This window comes from Curcuma longa, chromosome 1, assembly GCF_044706935.1.
Source record: "Curcuma longa cultivar G26 ecotype Majalengka, Jawa Barat chromosome 1, ITB_CL_G26_1.1, whole genome shotgun sequence".
In the NCBI taxonomy this organism is placed as follows: Eukaryota; Viridiplantae; Streptophyta; class Magnoliopsida; order Zingiberales; family Zingiberaceae; genus Curcuma; species Curcuma longa.
The window spans coordinates 13,886,291-13,903,585 of NC_133861.1; the positions used below are offsets into that span (position 1 = coordinate 13,886,291).

General features: G+C 36.3%; 2 protein-coding genes across 2 annotated transcripts; one reads left to right on the top strand and one right to left on the bottom strand.

Annotated features, from left to right (window-relative positions):
• Positions 1-38: 38 nt before the first annotated feature.
• LOC141814062 (uncharacterized) lies at positions 39-4,567 on the bottom strand. The gene is made up of 9 exons (XM_074702085.1): positions 4,339-4,567; positions 3,487-3,691; positions 3,129-3,219; positions 2,799-2,944; positions 1,940-2,183; positions 1,743-1,847; positions 1,356-1,538; positions 1,089-1,290; positions 39-828 (listed from the first exon to the last, which is right to left on the bottom strand). The coding sequence occupies exons 1-9, from the start codon at positions 4,565-4,567 to the stop codon at positions 359-361; spliced, it is 1,875 nt and encodes a 624-aa protein (XP_074558186.1). The 3' UTR covers positions 39-358.
• A 2,653-nt stretch (positions 4,568-7,220) lies between these two features.
• Positions 7,221-16,963, top strand: LOC141824630 (DExH-box ATP-dependent RNA helicase DExH3-like). The gene is made up of 18 exons (XM_074711954.1): positions 7,221-7,418; positions 7,705-7,856; positions 7,939-8,026; positions 8,117-8,353; positions 9,238-9,333; positions 9,897-10,085; positions 10,200-10,359; positions 10,437-10,567; positions 11,230-11,400; positions 11,469-11,741; positions 12,563-12,757; positions 14,491-14,506; positions 14,589-14,737; positions 15,064-15,372; positions 15,466-15,525; positions 15,747-15,899; positions 15,976-16,086; positions 16,230-16,963. The coding sequence occupies exons 1-18, from the start codon at positions 7,221-7,223 to the stop codon at positions 16,710-16,712; spliced, it is 3,171 nt and encodes a 1,056-aa protein (XP_074568055.1). The 3' UTR covers positions 16,713-16,963.
• The last annotated feature ends 332 nt before the right edge of the window (positions 16,964-17,295 follow it).

Here is a 17,295-nt window from a genome sequence, read left to right on the forward strand (position 1 = left end):
TGATTAGGAAATGATACCATAAAATAGAAACAAAACAAATCTCTGTCTCTTCCATTAATTTGAGCTGTGGGTACAAAGAGAAGGAAGAAGATTAGAAGCATGCCTACAGACAGTCAAGAAAACAATCATGAACTCTATGAGAAAGTAGTAGAAGATCAACATGGAGAACATGAAATTCAAACAATCATTAATCCTCCTAGCTACCTCTTACTGATCATTAATACGTATATATTCACATGATCTATAAATTGCGATTCAATATAAACATCTTTATTGTTATGAATCTTTCAATATCAGACTATATATTAATTAACCCATCCAACCAATTCTCATCCATTTTATTTCAGTTTTGCAACAGTTAAGTTGTGAGCCCAAAACCAAACGGGAACAAGGGGTCGTAATTCGGGTCGCCGACGTTCATCGGCAGCTGGGCGACCGTCTTGAACCAGGTGCGTGGAAGCTTCCCAGTAAAGCCAAAGTTTCCGAAGAGGACATCGGCCACCCCTTGGCCTTCGGAGCCTGGGAGCCAAGCGGCCACAAGCGCGTCCATCGCCGGAAGGTACGACTCGATGACGAGGGGCCGGCCAGAGATGAGGACCACAACACACTTGACGGCGCCGCAAACCGTTTGGATTATGTTCGGTCCAGGTGCGGGAATGGTGAGGTTGAGGTTGTCCCCGGACGTCTCGGCGTAGGGTACCTCCCCGACCACAACAATGGCGTAAGAGAATCCTTGGCTCTGCACAAAGTTGACGTCAGGGTTCTCCGAGAAGACCACCTGTGTCGAGGGATCAACTGTGGATTTAATGCCTTGAAGGATCGTGGTACCTGTGCATGAAAAAAATAAGCTTTCAGTTATGTTTTAATCGATCACTGCTCTGCTGCTATAATCTCCCATGCTCGATGCTCGATCGGACACAGGGTCGATACTCGAAACGACCGTATCAGATCGTACGTAGGTCACGAGCTATTAATATAGATTATAAAAACAGCACGTTCTCAGTCCTGAGAGAATGAGGGCACGAGCCTCAAAAGTTCTAAAGCAAAAACAAAGCGAAAACATATAGATATGGGAATCATACACGTACCAACAGTGGTTTGTCCACTGCTCCCTTGCCAACTAATTGTCCAACCACCGCACTGGAAACCCAGGTTATCAGCATGAGTTCCGGCAACGAGGATTTTGGGGGCGTTCTTTTGTAAGGGCAGTAGAGGTGGGGAACCAGGCTTTCCATTTTTCAGCAGCACGAGTGATTTCCTCACGGCTTCTCTAGCTAAGTCTCTGTGCTCCTGTGCGCACTTAGTTAAACATGTCTGTAATGAAGCTGATGAACAGAAAGATAGAATCAAGATACCTGGGATCCAAGCTGATCAGCTAAGCTCCGATCAGGAAGAGGGTTCTCGAACAAGCCCATGATGAACTTTACCCGCAAGATCCTTTTTACTGCATCTCTAATCCTTTTCATGGGAATGACATTGGCATTAACAAGGGACTTCACGGTGTTAAAGAACCCTGAATAATTATATGGAACCATCACCTGCAAATCAATCACAGTGCAAGTGCAACATAAAAATTTGGACTCATAATTAAGAGGATACATCATACAACTAACTAGATTTGTTCGGGATGTAGGAACATATTCTCGTAGTCTATGAAATGAATATGTCAATCACTTTGATTCTTCAACACTTATATGCAAACAATCTATTAAGAGAATAGTAAATGTGTTGTCGCTACTCACCATGTCCAGACCAGCATTTATTGAAGCTTGAACTGAGTAAGTGTAATTTGCACCAGGAGGATAGGTGATCTTATCAATCCCCTGCCAGTCTGAGATTACGAATCCCTAGTAATAGATCATAGAATCATAGTCAGTAAATAAGGCAGGTAAAATCAGTTAAAATATTATAAAAACTGACTATGCTCATTGTATTTTACCTTGAAACCAAGCTTCTCTTTGAGGTAGCCAATGATAAGGTGACGGTTGGCATGCATTTTTTTCCCATTAAAACTTGAATAAGAAACCATGACGCTAGCCACACCCTTGGCAATGCTATCAACGAATGGAGGCATATGGATGCCCATAAGACCTTCATAATCAATAATAGTATTATTCTCATTAATTCCTTTTTGCGTACCACCATCACCAACATAATGTTTGGCGCAAGCTGCTACATTGTTCCTGAAGATAAGATGGCATTAAGAAAGCAATCGGCGTTGATGCAGTGCGAGAAAACTTACAAAATCAACCAAACAATCAAAGTCCAGTCCTACAATCTCAGGCTCATTTACATATCTTTTAACAGTTTCTTTTCAGCTTCTTTCACCCCCTCATACCAATAATCTCAATTCATGAAGACTTTCAAGCCTCTAAATTTTGTGTCATCTTTGAGTATGTTATGTCAATATCCTTAACCTATTTACCTCATTATTTCATATATGGACTGTGACTACTTGTTTGTGAATGAATAAGTCCAACATTGTTAAAAAAAAAAAAGGAGTGGATGCGAGAGAAGAGGATAAACTCCACACTTCAATTCACATTTCAAAAAGAGGGTTCTCAAAATAGACTTGAATACTATGAGATCTTCAACCTAATTATAGTGGTATTCTGGGTTTGATTGGAAACTCTCGTAGTCTCACATTCAAAAGGAGTGTTCTTAAAATATGATTAAATGCTAGGATATATCCCACTTAATTGCCTTTGCATTTTGGGATGGATTGGGCTCTCTCTTGAACTTCAACAAATATGACATTCTTATTTGATTGGATAACTGATTGGATTTGCAATACTTACTTTCCAGCAACATAAGGAAAGTTCCTTGGGTAGTCTCCAGGGATATCTCCTTGTAAACCAAGGACACTGTCTGTCATTGCCTGTACAACACTGTGATCCTCACTATAGCTCTCATAGCACCGTCCCCACCTTGGATCTCTGCAAACCTGAATTTGGATCAACTAATAACAAGAGAAGAGAAATTGTCCTTGTGTTTTTGAAAATGAGTTTTACATTGAAATTTTAAGACAGGAATCTGTCTTATATTTTCTTAAGATAGGGATTCCGCCTTCCTTTGCTCTCAAAATAGAAAAAAATGTATCTGCAAGCAAGTGTTCTAGATCTACTTACTGCAATACAGGGTGCAAAAGCATAAGGAAAGCCTGTAGCTCTCATTTCAAGTGCCGTTGCAGCACCAATCCTCTTTACGAGATAAGGATCCCTGCAGATTAAGATATAAGGTAACAAAAATAAGAGGTTGAATCTGCAGAAACTATATGTTTATGTTCGTAAAAAAGTATTACAACTTGCAAAAATATTTAAAAGCGATGGAGTAAAAGGTAAACAAAATAAAATCTATGACAAATGAAGGAAAAAGTGTCCGAAAACTAGAGTGAATGTACATTAAGTATTACATTTAAAGGGAATATAACCATGAAGATATCTAAATGGAAAACCAAATTTCAAATTGATGTCGCAATATGCATACCTTGTGGCCCCAAGACCAATGTTGTGTGGAAACATAGTTGCGCCATAGGCATTATTGTTTCCGTGAACAGCATCAACCCCATAAATCATGGGAATCCCCAAGCGTGTTGACAAACTAGCCTTCTGGAAATTGGTTACCATATCTATCCAAGCCTGTGCAGAGGCATTCGGAGCAGGAGCACTTCCACCACCACTTAATATGCTACCTGTAATGTAAGATGTTGATTTTATAAATTAAGTTGGCCACAGGCATGCATACTTTCTTATTGCTGTTCATAGAGATACAATCAATTCTAATACTGTTTGACTGGGATGGATTTGAATAGTCTCGATTGAGAGGAACGAACTGGTTCTAGGGAAACAACTACTCACCAACTGACCCCAAGTTGGCTAAGCTTCCTAACGTTGTGGACAGGAATAGGATGGGTTCCACCAGCCAAGCAAACCAAATATGCCAATGCAATTGGAAATCTGAATTCCATCTGTTCCCTGAATGATAAGTGTTGCTTTTGTTCTTTTCACTCTTAACGGCCCGATTACTTGGTTGGATGGAAGATATGAGAGAGAGATAAATGATAAATTTTCATATGTAATTTTGTTCTCTCCCTTATATTTTTCATCCGGGTAATCAAAAAAGCCTGAGGCATTACTGCTTAATTGTTAGACTATACATAATTCAACATTGGCACTTGGACTAATTGTAAACTCTTAATAGGAGAATTAATAGCTCTGTTCTTTGTGTTCATGTTTCTAATGTGAATACTGCTGGGTGGGTAATCTCACCTATCTTTTCCTTTTAAAAAAAATAAAATAAATAATGAATAATGTAAGAATGCATTTGTTAGCAACTTACCAATGAAATAGTCTTGCAAGACCTGAGGTGTGGCTACTGTCCTCTCAATTTGTGTCATTTGGCCTATCTTTTCCTCAAGAGTCATGAGCTTATATAGTTCTTTCACTCGAATATTCACTGGTTGACTGGGATCTTTGTATGCCATATACAAAGATGAACGTGCTTGTATGGTTATTGCCCAGGACATTAGTAGTAGCACACCCAACAATTGCATTTCGCATGTTCCCATTTTCTGAATTCTATTCTAACCTTCTTCAATTGTTGCAATAAATTATAAACCTGGCTCAACATTCACAAACTGATAAAAAGTCTGGATTTGAGGGTTTAAAACTAAAGAATGTAAGAAACATTTGAAGATAGATATACATCAAAACTAGGTAACTTCCAGCACATGCATCGCTAATTCACTTGATAAAGCAATGTGTCTACAATTACCATGCAAATAGGAGGGAAAATGTAGTTTCATAAAGAGATTAGGCAGGAAAAAGTAATAATAAAAAGAAAACAACCGAATTAGAAACACTAGTGGATTAGTAATTTGTTTCAGAAACAACAATAACAACAAAAAGGGGGACTTCCAGTGAGGTAGAAGAAATGTGCAGGTGAGCTGCGCAGAATACACATTTATAAAAAGGAGTTTAAGATAGAGATAATATCAGTATGGAATTATCCCTTCTGGCAATTGCTCATTTGTTCGGGGAAAGCACAATGTCGCTCAATACTTGTTCATCCAAATTATTGAATTAGGTTTAGATTGAGGCTAGAAATCTTTGGTAGAAAGGAGCATTGTTAAATGTAAAAAAAAGCACGAAAATCTCACGAAAAAGGAAAATGAGACTTTTTTTTTTGGCAATTGTTAGTAACATTAAATATCTAATCTTTTCAATTTTTTGCTATATACAAAGAAAAAGCAGTTTGATTAAACAACTAGGGAACAATATGAAGTCCAATAAAAGCCCTAACGCCCAATTGTCTGCTCAGAAATATCGAAATCTTCTGCCCAACAAGGAAAATGCAATCAATCACAGCGAAGATGCAGAAGTAAATATGTCGTCTTACAAACCCGCGTAAAACTCAAATCTTGCTACCAAATTCCTGAAGAATGAGACCATAAACACATGCCGTGGGAGGAGATGTAGGAGGAAGACAACTCACATGGAAATTAAAATGGCGGATTCATTATGCAAGGGAGTCCTTGCCAGGCTTGCGATCGATCATGGGGGAAGTCGAAGCTTTATATAATGGCGGAAACGACCGATATTTAGAAATTGAGAGCTTCCGAGGATGGAGGAGTCCATCAACTTTCAAGAGCGAATGAGACGGAGATGGCGTTTAGGAAATGTGTGAGAATGGAAGGTAGCGATGAGAGTCGACAGGTGGTGTTGAGTGGGAGGCGGCGGAAGAGGCGGAGGCGGAGGCGGAGGCGGAGGAGCGAGGAGACCAGAAATCTTGCAATTACCGCGCAATTTGCAATTTTGCAGCGCACAAAAATTTTCATTTCGCCTACCAAAAACTTCTGTTCGAAATTTTAAAATTATCACAGTGAATGAGAACTGAGAACGGTATTGATAATTGAAATAAAATGGCATAAACTTATTACTTGGGAAGCTAATTTGAAACTTTAGAAAATAATTTTAAAAATATGTAAATTTTGGATGGTGAAATTTTTTTTTATCTTTGTAATCTGACTGAGTGGATAATCAATCCGGTTGTTGTGGTTTGACTTGTTAAACAATCTCAAGAGTCAAGAAGCATAGATTATGCTCCCGGGGCATAGCTGAGTTGGTTACGACGCAACAGAGTTGCAGAAGAGGATAAGAGTTCGAATCCTGATGAAGTCAGGCAATACCCTCCTGCGTCGTGGCCAACTACAGTTTCCCGATTTACCTCCTCACAAATGGTCGTGTGATCGATCGTGTGGGGCCGCTAAGGTGACGGATTCCATATTTTGCCGAAGAAGCGTAGATTATAGTATTTTCTATTAAAGTAAATGTATGATATTGTATATCTATATTTTTATAGTTCAGATCTTTATTTTCCACAGGTTTCATAATCCATTGCAACTATATTGATTATCCAGCTTTCAGAAGCAGTCTGAGAACACATGCTACTGATATTGACAATGTTATTCCCCTGCAAACGATTGATGCATTAAAGAAGAACAGATTCAAAGATCTAGAGAGAACAGATTCAGAAGAATGTTTAACTGGATGTTGTACGAGCCAATGTCTAAACAATTTTAATAGTATGTAATAATTTTATTGAAAGTGAATAATTAATTTTTCACATTATAACAATTACTCTTTTACATGTTATAATCCTAAATCCTAAATTTTAAAATTTTAAACTCTAAATATTAATCTATCAAAATACCCTTTATCGATTTGATAAAAATTATTTAAACATCATTCAAATTATTTTAAAGTAATTGTAACAATTAGTTGCATGAGCTAGAACTAACTATTATAATAGCATTGGAAGTAATGAATAATATGGTAAGAATTATTTGATAATTTCTATATGTTATAATAATTATCAAATAGTTTGTATACATTGTAGTTATGGATAAGAGATATTTTGAGAATACAATTTGTAATGAGTGCTCTTTCGATTTTTTAAAAAAAAAAGAGATGTCTTTTTTATTATTTACATAATTTGGGAGCCTTTGCCCTTTCAAAAACGTTAATAGAGATATATATTTTTTGAAAATTAGTTATATTTATTATCTGATCTTAAAACTTATCTTCGGGGTTTTTTATTTTAAAAATTAAGTCTTCCCGGAACCGCTAAACCCTAACTTGGGACTTTTTCTCTTTCCGCTGTCAATTTTCCGACTGGCGTTCCGGCAGCGTTGGGGTTGGTTGCCATGCCCTCATGAAATAATGCATCGTGGAATAGGGTATGGTGTCGGTTTAGGGCGCAAGTCTGGAGCTTTATCTTTCCTATTACGGCGCTCAACCTGCGCGAGGGCTGGTGGTGTTACTTCTCGATGTTGCATTAGATGGGATAGGGGTTTCTGCGGCTATGCAGTGGAGCAGTTCTCAGACGACGAATATGAGTGCGAATTCGATAGCCAAAAGGTAAAAAATTGCTGTGATCCCAAGTAGTCTTTGAGGCACATAAGCAAGTTTAAATTTTTAGGAAATTCTGGTTGATTTTGGTTAATTTATATGCTTTGAGTATTGGCATAGTTGACAAGTTTGCCTGTCTAAAATCCTTTTCTGATGGAATTTAGGGAGTATAACATCGATGGGCACTTAAATTTTGTACTTGTTTAATTTATTTAGTAGTGAATACTAAATATTTTTTTTATTAAAAAGCTGCCCAGTGTTAATCTAGCTACTAAGAGACCACACTTATCTACAGCCTTCTTCAATGGCTAACATTGATGAATGGAGATGGAAACTTAGTTTTCTTTTACGTAACCCGGAAGAGCAAGAGATCATTTCCAGAGACAAAAGAGACAGGCGAGATTATGAACAAATATCCAATCTTGCAAAAAGAATGGGTCTCTACAGGTTAGAAATGTTACACATGAATTCTCGTGCTAGTATTCTTTGTATGTTTGCTGTTGCTAATACATTTTTATCATATGCTTAGTGAACTTTATGGAAAGGTGGTGGTTGCCAGCAAGGTCCCTCTACCTAATTACAGACCTGATATCGACGATAAGCGGCCACAAAAAGAAGTAGGTGCTGCACATTCTATAGAAACAGATATTCTTGTCTCTGAACTATCTAGCACAGTGTTTCAAGTGACATCTGTGCTTGTAATGCAGGTGGTGATTCCTCTTAGCTTGCAGAGGAGGGTTGAGGGCCTGCTGCAAGAACATGTTGATAGGATGCTGTTAAAATCTAACAAGATCAACAGTGAATTGGAAAACAACTCTTCCAGCAAGGTGGTGGAAGATGTTGAACCATATGAAAGCCAAGAACCTTTGGTGGATAGGTCAGTTATGGAAAAAATTCTACAGAGAAAGAGCAACCGAATGAGGAACTTGCAGATAACTTGGCAGGTTTATCATTTCTTCTTAGTGTGCCTATCAAATAAAATTGTTCCTTTATATGACAAGTCTCTTCTACCATTGTGTTTATCCAGTGTTTGTCCAGTACATCAGAATATTCTTGCCCAGTATAGTTGGTATATAGCTTATCTCTAGCACGATTAAGTGTTCACTTCTTTAGGAGCCTATATTATTAATTGCTTAACTTAAAATAGAAGTGTATTATTATATGGGTTGTTGGGAAGATGGCAATATGAGATATCTATGTTTCTCTTGAGCTGTGTAAAGTTTTAAAAAGTGTATGCGGGTGTTATGTAGTTGAGCCACTACATAACATATATGCAATATGCTGATGCATATTCAAGTGCACATGCAATCCACTTTTTTTTGAAAAATATACCTTTAGTTATTTTGAAATAATGTATAAAATCCTGTGCTGAGTTTGCATCTGCTGTATAATGCATCACTTCAAGTTAATCAACTTAAATAATCATTATACAAAAATTCCATCTGTCATTTAATAATGAAATCAATCATTCTAACAATGCAAGTCAGCGAACATTCAGAAAATTGACATGCTGACTTAAGAAATGCATATAAATTGTAGTCTATTTGGCAAAATTGGTTTAACCTAAACAATATTAACTTAAATACGAGTTGGTTTTTACAAGCTAGAGAGACTGGTTTATTGATATGATCTTGTGCAATCATTAGCGAATATCATGTGGTCCTTCATTGCATAAGCTTATGCCATAGTTTTCTAAAATAATGAGGTGTGTAATTAAGCTGCAATTTTATTGAATCTTTAAATTTTCTTTTGTTTAATTTATTTCATAATTCATAGAAATTAATTTTATATGGATATGAGAAATGATGTAATGACCAACCTTTGACAGGAATCACCTGAAGGTGTAAAGATGCTGAATTTTAGAAAATCCCTCCCGTCATTCAAGGAGAAGGACAGATTACTGTCTGCTATCGCCCACAATCAGGTTTGAATTTTTGGTTAGTGTGCATAATAGAAAGCATTCTCATCATAATATTTTGCAGTTCTATATTATTTTTAGTTTCTTATGTGTGGGTTCCGTGAAAAAAACTTTGTACTGTAGATGATTTCTCATTGTAGATTTTCTTTCAAACATAACCAAATTTTACTTGGACAAGACATATTGTTCTACTTCCTTTTGAATATATAGTGGATTCAAAATGGTATCATGCCCTCATATATATATATATATATATATATATATATATATATATATATATGATTTTGTATATGTTTATTAACTGGTAGCTGTTAATATGATAGTGGTATTCTTTTCAATTGAAATTATTATATTCCACATTTGAATGAGATATTAGGAGCATTTGGCTGCATTAGTTAGTTAGTAATGCCTTTGTGTTTGCAATTGACAATTGCACGTGAATACAAACATTGCCAAATCAAATGACAGCTGTAGCTAGGGTGCGTTGTAGCCCGCAATGTAATTATTATTTGCAAGAATGTTTTCAAGAATTGGGTGTGTGTACCAATTTTTTGGTGCTTATCTATCAGGTGATTGTCATATCTGGGGAAACCGGCTGTGGTAAAACCACTCAACTTCCTCAATATGTACTAGAATCTGAGATAGAATCTGGCCGTGGAGCATTTTGTAATATCATTTGCACTCAACCACGAAGGATATCTGCTATGGCTGTTGCAGAAAGAGTTTCAACTGAAAGAGGGGAGAATCTTGGTGAGACAGTAAGTTTCTCCGTGCTTCCCTGATATGCTTTGGCAAGAGATGTTTAATGATTAGTGTGCTTATTTTGAAAATACCTTTACAATCTTTGTTCTAGATGTTGGTTTTTGTGATAGGTTGGTTACAAAGTTCGATTAGAGGGAATTAAAGGAAAAAATACACATCTGCTTTTTTGTACCAGTGGCATTTTGCTAAGAAGATTGTTGGGGGACCCAAATTTGAATGGTGTAACTCATGTTTTTGTTGATGAAATTCATGAACGAGGCATGAATGAAGGTGTGCTCTCCACATTGCTTTCATCTTTTGCACAAGCTATTTGTACAATATTGCATTTACATATTTGACTTGTGCAGATTTTTTGTTGATTGTGTTAAAGGACCTTCTTCCACATCGTCGTGATTTGAGGTTGATTTTGATGAGTGCAACTCTGAATGCTGAATTATTTTCAAGTTACTTTGGTGGAGCTCCAACAATCCATATTCCAGTAAGCTTTGTTGTGTGTTAATCTTTGGTTTCTGAATGTCCATCATTCTTATATCATTTTGAAAAACTGCAAAATATTCATACTACCGAAACTTTCTTGGTCTCCCTTACTCTGATTGTGATTCATTCTGAACTACGATTTAAGATCTGTTGTGGGTGAAAAAGGAAAAAAATCAGCCTTATATTGCATATTCAACTTTCAGCACCATAAAGACTAGATAGATTATTTATAATTGCATTGTCCATGGGATTGATTTTATTAGTATTCCAGAAGCATTGAAAATATAAGCAAAACGATTTCAAACTAATTTTTGTTTTATCCCAATGAAATAAAAAAAAATCATGGTCATTCATGGCACTTTCCTTCTATTTTTGTGGAAAAACTTCAAGAAGTATGCCAGAACATCCATGTATTGTAATTTGTGCAATTTTGTAATTTTCAATTTGTGAATTGAAAATAATCGAACTTTTAGGATTGTTACTTGAAACCTATCCTTTTCTGAATGTAAATATTCATCCTCTTTTGGCATATGGTACCAATTAATTTCTACTTCATAAGTTCACCAGTTGTGGGCAAATACTTCTTCTTAACATACTTCTGTTGACATTTTTAAGAAATGCTTGCTTGATTTCGTGTTTTTTTAAAAATCATATTCTGCTTAGGGCTTCACCTACCCTGTTAGGGTACACTTTCTTGAAGATATTCTTGAGAAGACTGGATACAAGCTGACTTCTTTCAACCAAATTGATGATTATGGCCAAGAGAAATTGTGGAAGACACAGAGGCAGCTAATGCCACGGAAAAGGAAAAATCAGATTACTTCTCTTGTTGAGGTACTAGTACTGTTTGCAAGAATTTTATGCGACTGCAGTTCTTAAATGTTGCTACATTCTGTATGCAGGATGCTCTTAAAAATTCAAATTTTGAAGGCTACAGTTCGAGAGCACGTGATTCTTTGGCCTCCTGGACACCAGATTGTATAGGTTTTAATCTTATTGAGGCTGTTCTATGTTATATATGCCGGAAGGAGATGGCAGGTGCTGTGCTTGTTTTTATGACTGGCTGGGATGATATTAGTTCGTTGAGGGATCAGCTAAGGGCTCATCCTCTTTTAGGAGATCCAAACAGAGTGTTGGTACTTGCATGTCATGGTTCGATGGCTACTTCTGAACAGGTGAATTTTGTGATCATAATTTTGCCTGTTTCTTAATTTGTTTTTTAGTTGTACTTCTTCGATTGTAAATTGTGTACACAATTTTCATCCTGCCTTATCTGAGTAATTGTTTACTTCATTGTTGGGAGTTAAGAATGCAAATGTATTATGTGTAGAGAACAAGCTTTTGTATAGATCAATCACATTTAACATGGTATCATAGCAGAGTTCTTATGTTTAGATTGTGCTGTGCTAGTAATAGATCTCCAATTTAAGTTGAGTTAGTTGACATGTTGGGCCTGCCCAATTCACTCGGGGCTATCAACCTGGACCTGAGGTGAGCATTAATATTATAAATGTAGTCTTCTAAGTGATCAATAGTCAGTCAGTGGAATTCAGAATCAGTCATGTTGGACTTTTTGATTTTTTTTCTCGAAAAATTATCTGAACATTACTATGATTTAATTTCTCTTTCTGCAATGTCTCTCTCTGTGTGTGTATTTTTATAGTATCTCGGCTGTTGGATCAGAAGTTGGTTGGACACACAGGAAAATCTGGTTGGGTTGAAATATCTCAGTGAGTCTCTTAGCAAACACCCATGTTGTTGTTTATCAGAGATCCTTATAGGCTTCTCTTGGCCTCCTGAACTACAATAGTTTTCCAATAAAAAAAAAGATCATATTACACCATTTGTGAAGATTGACTGATCAATCAGTTCCATACATGTTTGCAATTCCTTTCCTATTGATTGGTGTTTTTAAATTAATAGGATATCCCATTTGCTCATTTTGATGCTCTGCATTTTCTTTTTCTAGTTTCTTATTCTACATTGATATTTGTAGAAACTTATCTTTGAAAAGCCACCACCAAATGTACGGAAGATAGTTCTGGCTACAAACATGGCAGAAGCAAGTATTACAATAAATGATATTGTCTTTGTTGTAGACTGTGGCAAAGCAAAGGAGACTACATATGATGCTTTGAACAATACACCTTGCTTGCTGCCATCCTGGATTTCTAAAGCTTCTGCTCGTCAAGTGAGATATTTTTCCTGCAAAATTTGATATTTTACATCCCTTGTCTATGTTTCATTTAATTTTTTGATGGGTTTGATTATGTTCATGATGATTTCCAACCTTATCTTGGACAATTTAAATTATTTATCTATCAGCAATATTTGGGTTTAGAATGACATGTTCTACTTGGACCTGGATTTCCATGCCTGTCAAGTGAGAAATTCCTCCAATTTTATATCTCTTATCTGTGTTCTATTTTTTTCGATGTTTAGATATGATTTTCAAGTTCCAACCTAATCTTGAATATTAAATTTCTTGCTTATCAACAACATTTGGGTTTAGTATGATAGCGTTGAATATTCCACTTGAACCTGGGTTAAAAAATGATAGCGTAGAACCATGTTTGTAAAATCGCAATCTTGGATCGTATTATCACATGATCCTACAATACGCACAATCCTATTATCCACAAGCACAAATCAATCCTGGATCATGCAGAATCGATTTTCACGGTAGAATCAGAGCAGGATGGTAGGATCGGTATGATCAGAACATGATCAGAATAGGAATGGAGCAGGATCGGTAGGATCAGAACATGATCAGAACAGGATCGAAGCAGGATCAGTGGAAGCTTTGAGAGGTCATAACTTTTGATTCGGGTTAATCCACAGAACCTATAATATCTCAAATCGACGCTCGTTCAGAGATCTACAGTTAGTTAAATCAAAAACGTTGTTTAAAGCCCTTAACCACCCAGTTAACCACCCAAGATCAAAAACGTTGTTTAAAGCCTTTTTTGAGACTTGGAATATTGTCTTTTTTATTATTTTTTTCGTCTTTGCAGAGTTAGGGTTTTCAAACTATTTAAACATCTATTTAGTTGTTTTTGAGTTAGTTTTTTATCAATAATATTCTACCGTTTCTTTTCCCAAAACGACGAGTTTACCTATTGCTTGATATTATGCGGAATCAATGGAATCAACGGGTCTTTAGAAGATTATTTTCAGCATTTGTGTTTGAATCTGTTACCAAAATAACTTAAGAAATCTTATTCCAATTGCAACATATAAGGCCCTATTTATAGTTAGAGTATAGGGCCTATTCGAGAAAATATCTATAAAAAAATAACAGATTTTTAACAGATAATTAACAGATAATTAACAGATATTTATAACCAACACTCCCCCTCAAGTTGGAGCATAAATGTTAATCATGCCCAACTTGTTACAAAGATAATCAACTCGAATCCCATAACCTTGTTGAATTTTCTCACGAACAAAATGACAATCAATTTCAATGTGCTTAGTCCTCTCATGGAACACGGGATTCGATGCAATATGAATAGCAGCTTGATTATCACACCATAGTTTTGCTGGTATTGAAATTTTAAGTCCTACTTCAGTCAACAATTGATATATCCACATTATTTCACACACAGATTGTGCCATAGCCCTGTATTCTGATTCTGCACTGGATCGCGACACAACCTTTTGCTTTTTACTTTTCCATGATACTAAATTTCCTCCAACAAAGATACAATAACCTGAAGTAGACCTCCTATCCATTTTGGAGCTGCCCAATCTGCATCTGAGAAACATTCAATATGAGTGTGCCCATGATTTTTATATACAATACCTCGTCCAGGTGCACCCCTCAAGTAACGCAAAATTTGCTCTAATGCTGCCCAATGATGAACCATTGGAGATGACATATACTGAGCTAACAACACTAACCGAATATGCAATATCTGGAAGAATCTTACAAATCTTGGTATGAAGTAAATGATGTCATCTTGAGATTATTTGGATTTCATATCTCTTGAAGTTTGGTTTTGCCATTTTGTAACATGTAGGTCAATATCTTTCAATGCTTCCAGTTGATCCAAAGCTAGGAAAGATGCTTATTATGGGTGCCATTTTTCGGTGTACAGACCCAATTCTTACAGTTGTAGCTGGTCTAAGTGTTAGAGACCCTTTTTTATTACCGCAGGACAAGAAGGATGTAAGTTCACTTCCCTAGTGGGACAACCAAGGATTATTGCTTAGTTTCATGAGTTATATTTTACCTTTTTTTAATTAAAAAACAAATAACTAATCCATAAAGCTTTTTTTTTTGTCAAACCTTATCATTTCTCAATCATTCTACAAGAGCATATGGATTGGCTTTTCTTTTTCTAATTTTTAGGATTGTTATCTCCTCTTATGCGCAGTGGGAAACTATTTAGTCTTATTTTCAATGGCTTTTTTTTTTTTGAGTACGCATGGAAGATGGATTTTGAATACTTGTAGCATTTCATGAGTAATGACCATTTAGCTTCTTTTCTTCAGTTGGCAGGAACTGCAAAATCACGATTCTCAGCAAAGGATTACAGTGATCATATGGCTCTCATCCGTGCATACGAGGGATGGAAAGATGCAGAGAGAGAAGGATCAGCATATGAGTACTGTTGGAGGAACTTTCTTTCAGCACAAACTCTTCAAGCAATTCATTCTCTTAGGAAGCAATTTAGCTTTATTTTAAAAGATGCTGGTTTAGTAGATGCAGACTCTGGCGTCAATAACAGCTTGAGTTATAACCAGTCACTGGTTCGAGCTATTATATGCTCCGGGCTCTATCCAGGGATAGCGTCAGTTGTGGTAAAAAGATGGTTACTTCTTTAATCTATATTTGTTCAGCTTTTTCCTATTTAAACTTCATATCCTTTGTTCTTTGTCCCTATGCTTGTGCAGCACAGAGAGAAGTCCATGTCTTTCAAAACAATGGATGATGGCCAGGTTTTACTTTATGCTGTAAGTACAGAGCATTCATTATAAACCAGTTTGGCTTTTCACGTATTCTAGGAACTCACGCTTTCAGATATTAACTGAAAAGCACAGCCAATGTTTATCATCGGTGACTGTAAATAAGTGGATCTGTGGATGTTTTTAGGATGAATCTTGTTCTATTGACCTTCGCCATCTTTTTTGCTTTTGGCATGTGCTTTCTTATGGAAACTGAAACTGTTACACAGAACTCTGTGAATGCAAATTACCAAACAATCCCATATCCCTGGTTGGTCTTTGGTGAGAAGGTGAAAGTCAACACTGTATTTATTCGCGACTCAACAGGTGTATCTGACTCAATACTGATCTTATTTGGTGGCTCTCTTGTGAGAGGAGAAGTGGTATTACTCTTCACTGATTTTTTTTTTCTTTTTTACTGTGACCGTTTTGTTTGGCTGATTTGAACTTTATGACTAGTCTGGGCATTTAAAAATGTTGGATGGCTACATCGATTTTTTTATGGATCCAAGTTTAGTTGACTACTACTGTAGTCTCAAGATGGAACTTGATAAGCTGGTCCTTAGAAAGGTAAAATAATTCAAATTTAACTTATCTCTAGTTGTTGCTTATAATCACTGTTAATTCCATTATTGAATTTTATTAGTTCATACAAAAAAAATCACCGGTATATCTTCTGATACATGCCTAAAATCTTTGATTCAATTCATCAGCTTGAAGATCCAAAAGTGGATATCCACAAAGAAGGCAAGTACCTAATGCTTGCTGTTCAGGAGCTTGTTTCGGGAGATTTGTGTGAAGGAAGATTTGTATTTGGAAGAGAAACGAGAAGGGCCAGGTTTAGTAGCAATGAGAGTGACAAGCATGATTTCGTGAAGAACGGCACCAACCCAAAGTGCTTGCTGCAGACTTTACTGATGAGGGCTGGGCACACTCCTCCGAGGTACAAGACGAAGCACCTGAAGACCAATGAATTTCGGGCGATAGTGGAATTTAAGGGGATGCAATTTGTTGGAAAGCCAAAGAAGAGCAAGCAGTTTGCAGAAAGGGATGCTGCCATAGAAGCTCTGGCATGGCTGACCCACACTTCTGATAAGAGACACCAGGATGAAGGTGATGAAGACTCCCAGATCGATCTCACGAACAATATGCTGAAGCTTTTAAGCAAACCAAGGCGAAAGAAGAGGCGCCGTTAAGGCTGATCAATCTTGATGGGTTGTGTTGTACTGCATAACCAAGGCAATGCATAAGGTAAATTTTGCCAAGTTCTATCGCCTCTGGGTGTCCTAGCATTATTTGTTTAGGTCAGTTGGATTAATCAATCCCAAACTGGCTGGCCTTTGAGCAGGACGTTTGGATGGTTCCTTTGAGACTCAGCAGTGGAGAGGGAATGGGATTGCAATTGGATTAATCTTGTATTTGGTATAGATATATATATTCATGTTTTTTTCCCATTATAATGCCTTAGTTTTCAAGGCAAACCAGTAATTTTGTCTTGATACTCAATTAAATTGTAATACCGCAATTTAGTATTGTACATCTTTGAGAACAAGATTTTATCTTCGTAGAGAATCATGATTGAGTATACAAATTATACTTTTGATTTTGCAACATACTTGTTAGTGAACATTTTTTATTTTTCTTGAAAAGTAAATTTAAAATTTTCAAAAACAAAAAACATTTGTTTAGACATTTTTATTTTAGTTTTTCCAAGTGGATGGTGTCAAAGCTGATGATAAAAATATTTTTTTTAAAAATAAATATTCAAAATAGAAAATA

Coding starts and splice junctions, on each gene's coding strand:
- LOC141814062 (XM_074702085.1), bottom strand. CDS start 4,567: ATGGGAACATGCGAAATGCAATTGTTGGGTGTGCTACTACTAATGTCC. Junction 3,220..3,486: donor ATTGGTCTTGGGGCCACAAG/GTATGCATATTG, acceptor CTTAATCTGCAG/GGATCCTTATCTCGTAAAGA. Junction 1,291..1,355: donor CTGATCAGCTTGGATCCCAG/GTATCTTGATTC, acceptor AAGTGCGCACAG/GAGCACAGAGACTTAGCTAG.
- LOC141824630 (XM_074711954.1), top strand. CDS start 7,221: ATGCATCGTGGAATAGGGTATGGTGTCGGTTTAGGGCGCAAGTCTGGA. Junction 7,857..7,938: donor AAAAGAATGGGTCTCTACAG/GTTAGAAATGTT, acceptor TCATATGCTTAG/TGAACTTTATGGAAAGGTGG. Junction 15,900..15,975: donor CTCTTGTGAGAGGAGAAGTG/GTATTACTCTTC, acceptor CTTTATGACTAG/TCTGGGCATTTAAAAATGTT.